Consider the following 16452-nt stretch of genomic DNA (forward strand, 5'->3'; position numbering starts at 1 on the left):
CCTGGCATACAGGGACCGGCGTCCAGCCGCCCGTCCGTGCTTTCTCTGCACACCGCTCGTCCCGCAGTCGCCCCAAGGGCCCCCGCCCCACTCACCTAGGATGCGGGTGACCCCCAGGGTCAGCTTCTCCAGGTGCGGCTTGCTGCTGCCCAGCAGCGGGGGCGGTGTCTCCTCCATGGCTCGCGTCCCCGCTCCGCGCGCGGCCGGAGCAGCGGCGGGGACCGGGCGGGGGAGCGGGGCGGGCCAGAGGGCCGGACGCCGCCTCGGAGGTGAGGCCGTCAAGTTCACGGCATGCCGGGAGTTGTAGTGCTCGGCGCCTGAGAGCGCGGCGGGGCGGAGATGCGGAGCCCGGGCTGGTCCGGGAGTAGTAGTTCCGCGGGGCGCCTGCTCCCGCGGCCCCGGCGGGCGCTCCACACCACGCCGCCGGGACACAGCGACTCCTCTGTCTGGACCCTCCCGCCCCGCCGGGGCCGGCCACGCAAGCGGGGGCGGGCCTCTGCGCCGTGCGGCCAATCGGGACCGGGCCTGGAGGCCGGGGCGGGGCGGCCCCGGAGCGACGCCCCGAGTGGCGGTTGTTTCAAGATGGCGGACGTGGCGGGCCCCTCCCGCCCGGGCGCCGCAGCGTTCTGGAGCCGGGACTGTATCCTTTGCCCGCCGGGCAGGGGGCGCCGGCGCCCTCCCCCGGGCGGGGGCCGGTCGCGCGGGACTCTGCGTGGAGGGGGGGAGCTCGGTGCGGGCCCCGGGGGCGGGGCCGTCCCGTCCGGCCTCCGTCCAGGTGCCGGGCTGCCCCGCTTGCTTGGGGACTCGGTGGCACAGAGCCTGCACTGCCTCCAGGCTGGAGTTCCAGGCGTGGGGACCCAGCTCAGATGTTTCCCAGCCCTCCTTGGCGGTGAGCTCTGGAAAGATGGCCTAGAGGCTTGGCCCATCCTGGGGCTGGGAGGGTCCCTCTGCCCGTGGTGACCTCCGGCCGGCAGAGCCTGTGGGGAGTGGGCTTATGGAAGCAGGGGCGGTGTTGGCTGGTCCGAGAGAGTTTTTTGTCTTGGTTTAGGGGTATCCTTGGTCAGCGCTGTTAGGAGCAAGTCAGGACCTTGTCGGACTTCGAAGGCCTGTCAGTGATTTTATTTTCGTACTGGGGTCTTCGGAGAAGCGTGCGTCTTGGTTTCACGGGGACGTGATCTGGTGGCACTGATTACGGAATAAGATGCCATGCAGAACATGGGGCCAGGAAGTAGCGTAGATTTGCATGTAGATTGCGGGTCACCCCTAGCTGGACTGAAGTTCCTAGATTGTTTTGCGATGGAGAACCTGTGGTGCTTTTCCCCTTGGGGTGGTATTCCCAGTTCAGTATCTATGATGAAATGTGTGACAAAACTGGTTCTTTTCCTGGGTTAGGAAGACTGTTCCAGCCTTATCTTTGGTCCTGATAATATACTCATTTTTGTTAGAGGAGCGTTACATGAAAGGAGGGCTTTCACGGTAGGACGTCTGCAGAGGCAAGTCTTTTTGCTGTTTGCTAGTATTGGTGATGGCATTGTTGGAGGCATTGCTGTTAACTTTGGCAGAATTATTCTTTGTGCATTCTACTTAGCTCTCAGTAGAACTTACAAAATATCATCAGTTCTCCTTGTTGAGTTACTAGGATTCAAGTGTCATGCCGTGAAGAGAGAGGTATTTTTCATTTCTTGCCACTCAGTGTTTAGTGTTAAGCACTTTCTAAACATAATTACCACTTGTGTCTTATAGGTTGGTGAGAATCAAGTGAAGGCGTGTCCATTCACTGTGGATAAAAGTACATTAGTGCACTGTGCAAATTAAATATTTTTTTTCTTTACCTATCAGAAGAGTATGTGCATCGGGAGCAGCTGGACTGACTTAGAAAGTCAGGAAATTAGGATGAGTCTGATTTTCTCATGAAACATTGCCTCTGCAATGTTAGAATTTTGTGATGGAGGAGATATTTGAAGATTATTAGCTTATAATGTGCTTCTGTAGTGTAATTGTTTTCATAACCACCTATGTGATTTCGATTATTATTCCCTAACTTTCTGTGTAACCAATGCTGTTGTGCTGATACAGAATATATCAGAATGTTGTTCTGATATAGAATGTGTGTGGAGTGTAGGGTGGAGAGACTGATTAAGTTAGTAGGTATGTAAACTGAATGTAAGCTCTTAGTGTTAGCAGCTCTGTACTCTCATGTATTCATGTAGTCTTATTACTCCCTATTTCACATAGCAGTCATATATCCTCCCTTTCCTTTTACCTTCTCCCTTACTCTAAAAATTAATGTAGAATACTCATCTTCCCATTGACAGTGAGGAGTTGAAATTATATTGGGAAAATGGTAGTGATTATATTCTGTAGACATTCAGATATTTTAAAGGAATTGCAAGGTTATCAGTATCACCTGTTTCCCCTCCCAGTTCCACATAATGGCCAAGTAATATACAGCCTCAGATATTTTCATTGTAAATCTCTATAGCATATAAAAACAGTGTCAGATATAAATTTGTTACTGAATCTTTGCTAAAAAGTATAAGGATAATTATGAGTCATTTGGTTTAGTGTCTTTGATCTCTTTTTCCTCTCACATTGATGACTTCCTAGACCACCCCAAAGCCTTTATAGTTAGTACTTTGAATAGAAAAGACCAAAAAGTAAATCCTGTAATCTGGTATTCTTTTCACACTATTGAAAGATTTTCAGTGCTTTGCCTAAACAGTTAGAGAAATGTAATCAAGACATTTCCCAGTCCTAGATGTTTCCATCAAGTGAGAACAGATCATCTATGACTGAATGTCACCTTCTTCATACGGTTGTTCTTATGAGTTCTGCATCTCCTGCACAGTATGAGTCAGCAGTACTGTTTTGCACAAGGTGTGTCTTTATATCCAGTGTATAGACAATGAATATACCATGTTGTCATTTTAAGGCCTAAATCTGCAAATAAAATATGCCCCTTTGGTCATAAACTGCTTTCCTCCTTCATTATAGGTCTTGGTAATATCAGAAGAAGTTAGTGTTTCTGCAGTATCTAAATTTGATTGCTTCAGATGCACTCAAGTGTATTATCATTAACAGTATGGTTAACTTGATATTAACAAATATGAACTGTAAAGGACCTGGTCAAAACATTGCAGCAGCTGTAATCTCTGCCATCCTGAGTTTTCAATTAAAAATAGAGACTTTACATTGATGTTAATATACTACCCAGGAAAATCATCTTGGTCAATAGTATTACACATGTTGCTGGTAGGTGATTCAAACTCATGAGGGTAGGGAAGTGTGGGCAGTATTAAATGTATTTTCTTCAGCTCCTGGTGATCTAGGATGGGTACACTTCTTCCTCTCTACCACTCTGCCTTGGGTTTCTAATTCCTACTTTAATTCTGGGGATTTGGATAGATTGGTACCAGCATTAAATGTGCTTTATAACTTGCTGTACATGTCTTTTTGAGGCACTTCCAAATGAATTAAGGTAGCACACAGAGCCTAGTAAGAGGTTTAATATACATTTGCTGTATATTGTGTCTCTTTGACTTTCCTATAAAATATACGTTTGTTGGGAATCTTTGTATTTGAAGAAGGTAAATATTTGGATTCCTAAAATAATGAGATGAAGATAGATTACAGATGATTATATAGGATAGGTTGGATGGAGGCAATTTCAAATATTCTTGTTCTTATTTTTAAAAACTTTTGTCAAGGTCAGTTATTTAGCATTTTATATTTGAAAAGGAATTTAGCATAGATGTAGCTAATGGGTTTTGCATGCATATTTTGAGTGGGACAAAGAGAGAAAGAAAACACTGAGTTGTTAGACAGTGCCTCATAGGATTAGGTAAATACCAATTTCAATTGTCTGTAGATGGTTTACTATGAGCCAGGCATTCTTTGGCCTTAGGAGACACAACATTGATCAAAACAATGCAAATCTTCACCTGCTTGGTGCTTACATTTTAGTGAAATGAGATGAGTTTGTGAATAAGTAAAATATATTGTCTGTCCAATGATTGTAGGTGCTGTGGAGAAAAATAAAGTAGGAAAAGGGTAGCTCTCATGGGTTTTTATGCCAATACTATTCTGTTTTGATTACTGTAGCTTTGTAATATAGTTTGAAATCAGAACGTGTAATACTTCCAACTTTGTTCTTCTTTCTCAAGATTACTTTGTCCAACTGGGGTCCTCTGTGGCTCCATACAAGTTTTAGGATTGTCTGTTCTATTTCTATGGAAAATGGCATTGGAATTTTGATAGGGATTGCATTGAACCTGTAGGTTGCTTTATGGACATTTTAACAATATTCTTTCAGTTCGTGATTGTGGACTATCTTTCTATTTGCATCTTCTTACAGTTTCTTTCATCAGTATCATATTTTTCACCTCCTTGGTTAAATTTATTCCTAGATATTTTACTCTTTTTTGATGCAACTGTAAATTGGATTGGTTTCCTAATTTGTCTTTATAGTTGGTGGTTCTTGTATAGAAATGCAATAGATTTTTGTATATTGATTTTGTATCCTGTAACTTTACTGGATTTTTTTCTACTAGTTCTAACAGTTTTTTGGTGGTGTCTTTAGGGTTTTTTATATGTAATATCATGTCATCTGCAAGTAGAAGCTTGTAGAAGGCTTCTACAGTTTGTTTTTCTTAAAGAAATAGGAAGCAAAGTTATTAGGTTAGAGTAAGGATGGAGGGAAGTCGTATCAGATTTGAGAAGAGAGGAGAAAATATAAAATACTTGATAAGCTTCCAAATCAAGATTTAGCTGAGTGGGGTCCTCAGTGACATCCAGCTGTGAGCAGGCTCCTTTGTGAACGTTCTAGGGAAGTGTATATGTTTTCCAGGACTCAGTAACGTTAGCCTTTCCATAGGTCATCCTTGGAGATGGAAAATATTCTGCACATTCATCACTACTGCATACTCCAATTGAAGACACCTGCCATGTGGAGCATGTCCTGAGTCATCTTGAAGTTTTTCCCCCGGGTGCTTTTTCCCATGTGTGCATTTCCAACAGCAAATAATTAAACATTTATTGAATACCTGCAGTGTATGCAGTCCCAAGGGATATAAAAAATTAATCTGCTGTTAAAGAGCCTGCACAATTTCATTTTCTAAGGCTTTTTTTTTTTTTTTCTTAGATTGGGAGTCAGTGAATTTAGAAATTCTCTCTGCTCCAGTGTTAAGTTGCTATCAGTTTCCTTCCTAGTGGGATCTAGTTTTTTGTTTCTTTGCTTGTCTTATGTGCCTCTTAAAAATTTCTAAGCTCCATCCGTGCTGTCTGAGGGAATTTAAAGTTTTTAAAGATACCAGTTTTCAGCCAAAATCTTGAAGCTGTGATAGCACATGTACTCCTGCAGAGAGCTGTTAGAAGCCACCTGGCGGCTCAGATAGCACCACCTTTGTGTTCCTAAATTCCTTTAGGGATTCTAGGCATTTCCATTCAATATTCCTTGAAAAGCTTCCATTACTAAGATTGATCCTGGACTTAAAATGTATTGACTTTTTGAATATGTTATAACTCCACTATTTTACTCCAGCCTTTTCCTGGAAGGAAATAGTTAATATTAGATTTGTCTACAGATCTTGGAAAATAAAATGTTTTATAAAGTAACAGAAAACTTTGGAATTTTCTACATCATTTGGAAAAATTTGTTTAGACACTTCCTTCCTGGAAGTGTAATAGAAGGCTATCAAATTGTGAACATTTCTGGATTTAGATTTAGTTCTGAATAATATTTTGTTTCTGGAAAGTAAACTGTCTTATTATATTGGTTCTCTTTCTATAGCAGTGTACTGATCTTAGCCTTTCTAAATTTCTCCTTTTGAAATTTGAAATAATTCTTTTTGTCTTAAATTTCTTCCACTTGTTAAAGAGTAGGGCTTCTTGGAACATTTCATGAATGTGCTGCAGGAGAACAAAAAATGTTTTTGTGTTCACATGATTGACTTGCCCTCAGAGTGCTTGTTCTTCAAAGCTAATGCTCGTTTTGAAATTACTTACTTATGCCTAAAATAACTTGTCAGGTCTCCAATAATGAGCAAAAAGGAGCACTTAACTCCTTGTTTACAAAAAGAAAGAAAATGAATCTAACTGTAGAATTTATATTGTTGGATATCTCACTTGGGAATAAGCATGGGTAAAGTTTTATGGAACTAGACCTCCCAAAATTTTTATGAAACAGATAGTTGTGAATATATAAAGATGAGCTTTAAAAGATTATTAATTTTGCTACATTTATTTTAATTATGTTGCCTTCTGGTTTTGTTTTTGAAAGATAGTTATAAATTTCCAGGTCAAAAGAAATTACAAATTATAATAGAAATACAGAGCAGCAGCATTTGGATATTGGTTACTCTTTCCCAGCATTTTCCTTCATGCCTTCCTTCACAGTTTCTGATGAAGAGCAATCAGTAGTATATGTTCCAGGTATGATTTTCTGTATTAATTTGGTAGGCTTCCTTTGCTGCTTAAGAGATAGGAGAAAATAAAACATTTGGAAAACTTTGTAAGCATAAATAAATTCAGAACGGTTCATCATAACCTAATTTATTTTAATATTTGGTATGACTCTACTAAGGTTTGAAATACTTGCCTCAAAGGCTGGCTGGGCAAGTCAGCTTTTGATGAATCTATAAACTTCTTCATTCACATATTAAAAAGCAAGGGATGCTTCTCTTATTTTTCATATTACAAATAATAGTCTAAATTTTATCTTTCAAAGATAAATGTGAAAACTTGTTATAGGGTTTATGAAGTAGACTTTAAAGTTTACTGGTTGTTACAAGATAAGTAGTAAAACTAAACCGTTAGAGACATCCTAATTATGTGAAAAATCAGATTTTTAATTTCCAGTAAGTTAAGGTATGTATGGCATGTTGTAGCTGATTGGTTTTAGTATAACTTACAAATATTCACATCCCCTTTTAAAAATATTTCAGTTGAATCTTTAGTCAAAAAATAATCTTTTCACAGTTCGTTATTTATTACAAGAGCTTTAAAATAAAGCTTATAGAGTAAGAATTTTCCCCGTCAAGTCCCATAATGTAGAATATGTCAAGGAAGAGGCTGGTGGAGGTAAGGTTTAAGAGAATGAAAAGATAAAATTTTGAAATCTTGTTTTATGGAAATTTTTAGGAATTTCTGCAGAAGGAAACATCAGATCAAGACAGAAGATGGTGAATCCAAAAGCTGATGTTAAACTTAAGACTCCCAGGGTGACTGCTGCTTCAGTCTCCACGGAGTCCTTAAGAGGTGCAGGAGATTCTGTAGATGGACAGGTCAGTAATTTCTTTTTTTCTTTTTCTTTTTTCTTATTTTCCAATCTTTATAGATGGTGACCAATAAGTTATTTTTCTGTGCTGACACTAACTGATAGATAAAGGTATAAGAGCCCTTGAACATTATTTGATCTACAAGCATTTTTAAAAGATACAAAGGACTCTAAGACGCTTTGTTTAGTATGAGTATAGAGTGTGTATATTACTCAAAGGTTTTGTTCCAAAATGTCTAGGCTTGCTTTCAGCGTTAGTTAAAAAACACTTATTGTCTTATTATGTCTTATTATTTACATCCTAATCTGTGTGGAGTTAATAAGTCATATTGATAATTTTTTCTTTTATTAGGCACCTTTTATGACTTTCGTTCATCTGAATTTGTTAATTGATGATGAATAAACCTTTGTATACAAGAAAACTGCTTTACTAAAACAAAATTAGCCTGCAGTATTATTATTATTTCCTTCACTTGGCAAATAATATCATAAAGACTCTTTATAGCTCGGTCATTGGTTTGTCTCTTGTCTTTGCCTCTGAAATGGTGTCTGTGCATTCCTTTGGCACATGCCCTATCTAATTGGTTTATTTTACTTTTTGTTATATTTTGTTTCCCCAACCAGAGTTTAAATCAGGGTTTGGCAGTCTATGACCGTCTAGGCCAAACCCTCTTCTGCCTGTTTTGTAAATGAAGTGTTACTGGAAAACAGCCATGCTCATTCTTTTAGTATCTTTGTTGCTGCTTTTGTATTACAATGGTAGAGTCGCTATAAAGACATGTGCCCACAAAGTCAAAATCATTTACTATCGACCCCTTAAAAAATTTTTTTTTAAATCCTTGGTTTATGTTCTTGAGTTTATGATATTTCCAATATCTGGTTTGTTTCTAATTACAGTTGACTCTTGAACAACAGTGGGCATTAAGGGGCATTCATTGATTTCTGTGCAGTTGAAAATCTGCATAAACTTCTGACTCCCCAAAACTTTAATAACAGCCTGCTGTTGAATGAAAGCCTTACTAGTAACATAAATGGTCACTTAACATGTATTTTGAATGTTCTATGTATATCTACATATTTTATGCATTTATGATACACCTTTTCCTTAATTTTTTTGGTATTTCTAGGCTATGTTGTCCGTCTGCGAGCTTCTTCAAATTGTTGTAAATCTCCAAAAAGTTTTCCAATATATTTGTTGAAAAAAATCTGCTTGTAAGTGGACCTGCACAGTTCAAACCCATATTGTTCAAGGGTCAACTGTATTATGTTTAATTGTCTACAGGATTTAACTGTGATTAGCTCAAAAGTCCTGTTTGTGTTACTTACATCCCCAGTGTATCCACTTCATAGTAGGATCTGAATAGTTGAATTTGCAAGTTCTTTTCAAAAATTGAAAGTACTTTTTCATATAATGGTTTGTGTGTTTAATAGTGAACAGAAGCTATTCCTCATTTGTGTCAGCTCCTAGCAACCACAAATCTGCTTTTAGTCTCTATATGTCTTTTCTGGACATTTCACATAAATGGAATCATCTAATGTGTGACCTGTTGTGACTGGCTTCTTTCACTTAGCATAGTGATTTCAAAGTTCGTCTGTGTTGTAGGTCATTCCTTCCTTCCTTTTTATGGCTGAATACATACTAGCCGAAGGACATTTGGGTTGTTACACTTTTTGGCTAGTATGAATGATGTTACTATGAACATTCGTATACAAGTTTTTGTGTGGATGTATGTTTGCAGTTTTCTTGGGTATACACGTAGAAGTACAATTACTGGGTCACGTAATAATTCTGTATTTAACCTTTTGGTGAATTGCCACAATGGCTGTACCACTTCACATTCCACCAGGAATGTATAAGGATTCCAGATTTTCCACATTCTTACCAACACTTTATATCCATCTTTTTTATTTATAATTGTCCTAGTGAGTATGAAGTGGTATCTTGTTGTGGTTTTGATTTGTATTTTCCTAATGGCCAGTAATGGTCATCTTTTTGTGTGCTTCTTGGCCATTTGTATATGTTCTTTAGAGAAATGTCTATTCAGATCCTTTTCAATTGGGTTATTTGTTTTCTTATTGATGAGTTGTAAGAGTTCTTTATAAATTCCACCTCCAAGTCTGTTGTCAGATACATGATTTGCAAATGTTTTCTCCCATTCTGTGCATTGTCTTTTTGGTTTCTTATTGGTGTCCTTTTGAAGCATGAAAGTTTTTAATTTTGATGAGGTCCAACTTACCAATGTTTTTCTTTTGTTGCCTGGGCTTTGTTGTCATATCTAAGAAATCATTGCCTAGGTCCCAAAGATTTATACCAACATCTAAGAGTTTTATAACTTTAGATATTACCTTTAGGCTTTGATCCATTTTGATTTAATTTCTGTATATAGTGTGGTCATGACTCAACTTCATTCTTTCTTTCGCATATGGCTTTCCACTTGTCCCAGCATTGTTTATTGCAAAGACTGTTCTTTCTTACTTGATTGTCTTGACACCCTTGTTGAAAATGTGTTAAATAAATGTAAGCATTTATTTCTGGAAACTCAATTCTGTTCTATTGATGTATATTCTATTTTAATATTAATACCACACTGTTTTAATTATAGATTTGTAGTATGTCTTGGAATCAGGAAGTATAAGTTCTCCAAGTTTGTTTTCTTTTTCAAGATTGTTTTGGCTATTCTGGGTCTTTTGGTTTTGCATAGAAATTATGGAATCAGCTTGTCAATTTTGGCACAAAAGTCAGGTTGAATTTTGATAGCAATTGTGTTGAATCTTTAAAAAATACACAGTTTTTAAAGGTTACTTTCCATTTACAGTTATTACAAAATATTGGCTGTATTTCACATTTTGTACAATACATCCTTGAGCCTATCTTACAGCCAGTAGTTTGTATTTCCCTCTCCCTCTATAGTGTTGAATCTTCAGATCAATTTGGAGAATACTCTCAATTTAATATTAAGTCTTCCAGTCCTTGAATATGGTGTGTGAAATGTATTTCTGTTTATTTACATATCCTTTCATTTCTTTCAGCAATATTTTGTAGTTTTTGGTGTATATACCTTATATTCCTTTTGTTAAGTTTATTTCTAAGTATTAAGTATTTTATACTTTTTGATGCTACTATTAATGGAATAGTTTTCTTAATTTCATTTTTGAATTTTTCACTGCTAGTATATGGAAACAGTTGATTTTGTGTCCTGCAACCTTTCTTAATTTATTTATTAGTTTTAATCTAGTAGTTTTGGGCAAATTCCTTATAATTTTCTAAAGATAAGGTCATGCCATCTGTGAATAGAGATAGCTTTACATCTCCCTTTTCAGTTTTTTTCCTTTTATTTCAGTTTGTCTTTTCAAGAGATTTAAAAATGCAACAAAAGACTTTCAGATTTAGCCACAGAGTTACCATTTCTGGTGTTTCCCATTTGATATCATTGATATTTTCCATTGCTTAAAGGACTTCCTTTAACATTACTATAGTACAGGTATGTTGGGAATGATTTTTTTTCTTTGATTTTTGTATGCCTGAAAAAGTCTTTATTTCATTTTCACTTCTGAAAGATTTTTTTACTAGTTATAAAATTCTGAGCTGTTAGTTTTTTTCTGTCAGGGCTTAATGACAGTGCTGTGCTGTTGCCTCACCTGCGATGTTTTTGGGAAGTCTGTTGTCATCCTTATTTTTATTCCCCTGCATTTAGTATGCGTGAGGTTTAACTCTAGCTACTTTTAAGATTCTCTTTTTATCACTAGTGTTTAGCAGTTTGATTATATTATGCTTTGGACTAGTTTTCTAAATTTCCTTTGGATTGGAGTTTGTTAAGCATTTTGGATCTGTGAGTTTCTGGTTTTCATTAAATTGGGAAATTTTTGAGCCACGATGTCTTCAGATAATTTGTGTCTCCCTCTCTCTCCTCTCTTTGGAGGATTCCAATTATACACATATTAGACCACTTGAAGTTATACCACAGCTCTCTGATCCTCTATTTTTTTTTTTTTCAGTTTTTTGTTGTTGTTTTGTGCTTGTCTGTGGATAGTTTGTATTGCTGTGTTTGAAAATTATCTTCTGCATTCATCTTTTGCTACTAATCTTATCCAGTATATTTTTCGTGTAAGACAGTGTAGTTTTTAATCTCTAGAAATTCAGTTGAGGTCTTTTGCCTGTCTGGTTAATGGGGACTCCCAGAGCAAAATATTGTTCTTTTAGGATGCCATGTCAAGCAGAAATGGCCCAGTTCCTGTATCTCTGCTGTTGCCAGTCATTGGCCTTGGCATAAACAGTGCATTGGATCCTGAAGCTGTGGCAGTGGTTGTGTGAGGCTGTTAGCCAACTACACTCTTTGCAGCAAGTTCTCTCTCTCTTTTCGAAACCGCATTGTCTTGCTTTTCACAATTAAACCCATTATTCATCAGAAATTAATATCTGTTTGGTCTAAAGCTAGGGTCATGGTTCCTTTTTCCATGCTGATAGTCTTATTGGTCCAGTACAATTTATTGAGAAGACTGTTCTTTCCCCCATTGAATTGCAGTGCTGTACTTGTAAATCAGATGACTGTACAGCTGTGTCCTTCCCTTACTATTTCATCTTCTTTGGTAATCTCTATCCTGAATGTTGTGTTTATCATTCTTTTGTTTTTCTGTATCAGGGGCTGACAAGCCTTTTTCTGTTAAGGGCCAGATAGTAAATATTTAGCCTTTGTGAGACACATGGTCTCTGTCTCAGTTACTCAGCTCTACTACTGTAGTGCGGAACGAGCCATGTATATGTCAATATGTAAATGAATGTGCATGTCTGTGTTTTAATAAACTTTTTTTTTTAAACAAAACCAGGCTTTGGGCCAGATTTGGCTGGCAACCCCTATCCTATATAGTCTAAACATGTATTTATTTTTTAAACAATATTTTGTTTTATATATTTTGAACTTTATATAAATGACCTCATATTGTGTAATTTGCTTTTTTATTCAACATTATATTCACAGGATTAATTTATTTTGCACATAGTTATATTTCATTTCTTTTCACTGATATTTCAGTCAGGGTTTAGTTAGTTGTTTTACCTGAGACTGTTCAGTGTAAAGACTTGTTAAATTGCTGCTAGAGAACTGGAAAGCAAAAAGGCACACTCAGTTCTCTTGTAGATAATAACTGCAAGAAAAAACCACCATCCTTGGGCTGGGAAAACAGACAGAACAAGTTGTAATTATTAAAACCTAGAAGCTTGGAAGAGGAGCCGCTTAGAGCTGGAACTTGGACCTCTGATGGGGAGTCAGCCTGACTGGCCCTGCTCTCCCTGAGGGAGACACTCTAAAGGCTGGTTCTGCCAGGGCTGGAAAAATTACAAACTGGAATCAGCCGTTCTTGCCAGGGTGAAGATCTCTGACCGGAGTGACACAGACAGAAACAGGAAGTAAGTAGGACAGAGTCTGTCCTTTCGTCCTCTAAAAATGTCTAGTTCTTCCTGTTGGCAGAGTTTAACAGAGAGCCATGAAGGAGAAGAGAGGTTTCCAGAACCTCAGCCTGAGCATCACAGAGCAGAGCCTGGAAGGGTGGGATTGAAGAAGAATGTCCGTAGGTGACAACCAGTAGCTGCAGACTTCCACTGTATAAATACACCACAGTTCAACTGCTCTCTGATTGACAAACATTTGTGTTCTCAGGTTTTTGCCTAAACACAATGCTGCTGAAATTCTTGCCTATGTGCAAGGGTTTCTCTTGTTCATTCACTACACCACTAGTAAAATTTCTTTTAACAGGTTTTCAGCAACTTTAACCATTGTCAAATCCAGTGACTTCTTTTTATATTCTGTTTAACTTTTTTGATCATTAGCACTATTTACCCCACATTCTTCTTAAAACTTTTTTCTCCCACAATGTTGTATGCTTCTGATTCTTCTCTTGTCTTTTCAAATACCAATTTTAATTTATTTGCTTGGATTAGTAGATGATTTTTAAAAACTATTATTTTTTAACTTTAAAGAAACTTTAAAACATAGAAAAGTCTAAAGAAAATAATAAAAATCTTAACATCAACAATAACATTTTAAATCTTTGTGTTTTTCTCTGACTTGAGAGTCAGACCCACATTTCTGCCTTCTTACCTAAGCACTTCTATGTGAATGTCCTCCTGGCATCTTAAATTGACCATACCAAAAATCTACAATCAAATCTATTTGATTTTTTTTTTACCATCTCCTTTTGTCCATCTCCTTTTTCTCCCCTGTCTTTTCCATCTTTGGCTATCAGTAATTCCAGGATTCACTTTAGGGGTCTTGGATTATTCCTAGCTACCTGAAGTAGTTGGACTAACCTACTTTGCAGTTACACAAATGCCAAGGTGGTTTTTTTTTTTTTTTTTTAGAGAAACATGTTTTCCCTTTTACATGTTATCTCCAGTTCCCTTGTGAATCCCTGGGCTTCATGGTCTTTACCCCTCTTAAAGATATTCAAGTACCGGGAGAACCTTTTATAGCACAAAAGATAGGATAGTACAGTAGGTAAGAATACAGACTTTGGAACCAATGCTCGAGTCTTGATTCTGCTACTTAGTTGCTATAATTCTAGGCAAGATATGTACCCTCACTGTAGAATAGGAATAATACCTACCTCATAGCATTGTTGTGAAAACGAAATGGATTAAGTGTAAAATACTTAGGATAGCCCTAATAACACTAGATATAATGTTAGCCATTATTATTACTCTGTGTTCTAATACTCTTTGAAATGAACCTTTGGATATATTGAGAGCTTAGAAACTGGTGCCTCTGCTGCCAACCTTAGTCTGCCTTTAAGCAGCCTGGAGGCTATAGTGTAGGACAGACTCTCAGAATCTTCCATTAGGTGTTTGTTTCTGTGACATTCACAAAGGGAAGGTTGTTTTCTTAATACTCCCTCATATTTTAGCAGGCATATTTCTGCCTTTGAGTTCTTTCCATGTGCTTTTCAGTGTAAATTCATGATGTCCCCTGGTGGACAGATAGTTCCTTAGCCTGTTTTGAGTTCACAGTAGGTTTAAATGAAACAGGTAAATGGTGTTCTACCAGATAAAAGAGATCTAAGAAATTTTACCTCCTGTGCTTATTTTAAGAGCTTTCTCGACAAGTCTTAATAATTGTTGTTAGTAAAAGTTAATCTGAAGGATTTTTTTTATTTGTTTTAGAATTTCTGCAGGAGAGGAATGAAGAGTGCATCATTGAAAGATTTATGTCTTGAAGACAAAAGACGCATTGCAAACTTAATTAAAGAACTGGCCAGGTGAGACAAACTTTATATGAAATGCATTACTGTACGAGAAAGAACAGCTTTTTGAAAATAGAAAATTGCAAATATGTTCTGATGTCCTTGTGTCATGGATCTTACGGGAACAAAGATTTTTTTCAAAAAAAAAAAAAAGCTATTCTGTGGTGCCAAGTAGAGTTTTCATTATCTCAAATATTATTTTTTGTATTGGGAGATCATTTAATTGTTAAACACTTAATTTATGATCATCTCACAACACTTTTTAACCACGTAGATGGCTGTAGATGTCCCTAAAGCTATTACAATTAGTTTGACTCCATATAGTTAGTAATGGTCCTGCATTGCCATTGCTGTCCTGAGTGATATAATTTCAGCTGCCAGGCTTAGAACATACCTGAAATATTAGAGCATATTGATTTCGTTTCAATCAACTTCTGCTTTCTAGCAAAGTGCTAGATTCTTGGTAAAGGGTCAATGTGTTAGTACATACTAAGATTGATATTAGTACAAATTTGACTGCTAAAAAACCCCATTATTACTATATTTACTGTTAACATATAGGTATATGGGAATAATGTATCCTTGTTTTCTTTTTAAACTAATAACACTTTTCAATAAATAGAGAATAATGAAAAAGTATTAATAGAGGATTATTAGGAGGCTGAAGTTTTGAAAGTTGTTTTCATTCATGTCTTTTCAGTAAAAATTAGATATAAAGAATGGAGATTGTTTTAGTTGTGATAAAGGCCAAACCAAATGGAGAAAATGTCAGAAGACTTAAAAAATCTCATGTATTCCTACGTCATATTCAAGTATAGCATACTTAAGAATTTCAACTACTATGCACAAGTGTAAAGCATTCTTTCAAAAGCACAGCTTTTTTTTTTTCCCATAAAAACATGGCCTTGACTTTAGCAGTGTAAGTGGGAAAACCGTATGTGTCCAAATTCCAAGACTGGCTTACCTATATCTTGGAGGCATCCATTGAGAACCTAGCTGTGAGATCCTCTTTAGTCAGTGTCTTTATTGGTGCTCTCTGTGAGAGAATAAAAAAGATGCCTGCAAGATTTATTGCTGTTTCTAAATAAGAATAAATGTTAATAGAAGATATAAATAAAATTCAGACTTGGCATAAGAGGTTGGGAAATGGTTTCATTCAAACAGGATAAAAGAGAGTAGTGACACGGACAGGTTATTATATGCCTAGGATAAAAATAAATTAGAAATTCATTTTAGGGAAACGCTTACTGGTTAGGCCCAGTCCATTAAAAAAAAAAAAAAGCGTGGTTTATAGTTAAATTTAACTTGAACATGAGCAAGCAATATTTTATGCTATTTGGCAAGAAAACAGATAAAAACGCCTAATACGAGTTTTTAATCTTTTGGTGTCTCCTTAATAATATGATCAGAAAGCTTTTTCACTGTGTTAACTACACTTATAAAATAATAGAATACATACACAAATCAAAATTTACAGGTTAATGGATAACAGATACTAAAAGGTAAATTAGGAATATTATGAATTATTTAGTTTGTAGAAGAGAGTATTAAGAGATGACTTGATATATGGGTTTCAAGTAACTGAGGGGACTTCCCTGAGGTGTCCAGCATTGATTTACATTTGCAGAAGGATAAGTGGAATATTGATTAATCTTTCTAAGAGGTATTAGGATAGAGAAAATTCTTTTTGTTCAAGATTGTTGAATGAAGTGACCTCAAAAAGTCTTTTACAGTAAAATTAATGAATTGTTTGCGTGGATGAGAAAGTAGTGTCATTTATGGGGACTTGAAAAATGAATGGCTCTGCAAAATATTGTAGTTTGTGCTGAAAGATGGTGACAGTTCTTTATTTATGCACTTGCATCTTTTTACTGAGATCTTTTAAGATGGGGAGGGGCACCATAGACTAATGCACAGACTGCATCATAGCTTATTCCTTAAAGGAA

The 16452-nt window shown here is 37.0% G+C and overlaps 2 protein-coding genes across 5 annotated transcripts in view; one reads left to right on the forward strand and one right to left on the reverse strand.

Annotated features, from left to right (window-relative positions):
- Positions 1-464, reverse strand: part of TPGS2 (tubulin polyglutamylase complex subunit 2) — a 29969-nt gene extending 29505 nt beyond the window's left edge. For 3 of the 4 annotated variants that reach the window (XM_032467271.1, XM_032467270.1, XM_032467272.1), the window contains exon 1: positions 96-441. In XM_032467271.1, coding sequence (XP_032323162.1) covers positions 96-177 — 82 coding nt within the window. In that variant the 5' untranslated portion in view covers positions 178-441. Of the gene's footprint in view, positions 1-95 lie in introns of all 4 variants that reach the window. The other variant, XM_006183411.3, reaches the window with a different exon arrangement.
- A 62-nt stretch (positions 465-526) lies between these two features.
- KIAA1328 (KIAA1328 ortholog) overlaps positions 527-16452 on the forward strand; it is a 168568-nt gene continuing 152642 nt past the window's right edge. The window contains 4 exon segments of the mRNA XM_032467269.1: positions 527-640; positions 6394-6429; positions 7138-7280; positions 14427-14521. Coding sequence (XP_032323160.1) covers positions 583-640; positions 6394-6429; positions 7138-7280; positions 14427-14521 — 332 coding nt within the window. The 5' untranslated portion in view covers positions 527-582.

The sequence above is a fragment of the Camelus ferus genome, chromosome 24, assembly GCF_009834535.1.
Source record: "Camelus ferus isolate YT-003-E chromosome 24, BCGSAC_Cfer_1.0, whole genome shotgun sequence".
Classification (NCBI taxonomy): Eukaryota; Metazoa; Chordata; class Mammalia; order Artiodactyla; family Camelidae; genus Camelus; species Camelus ferus.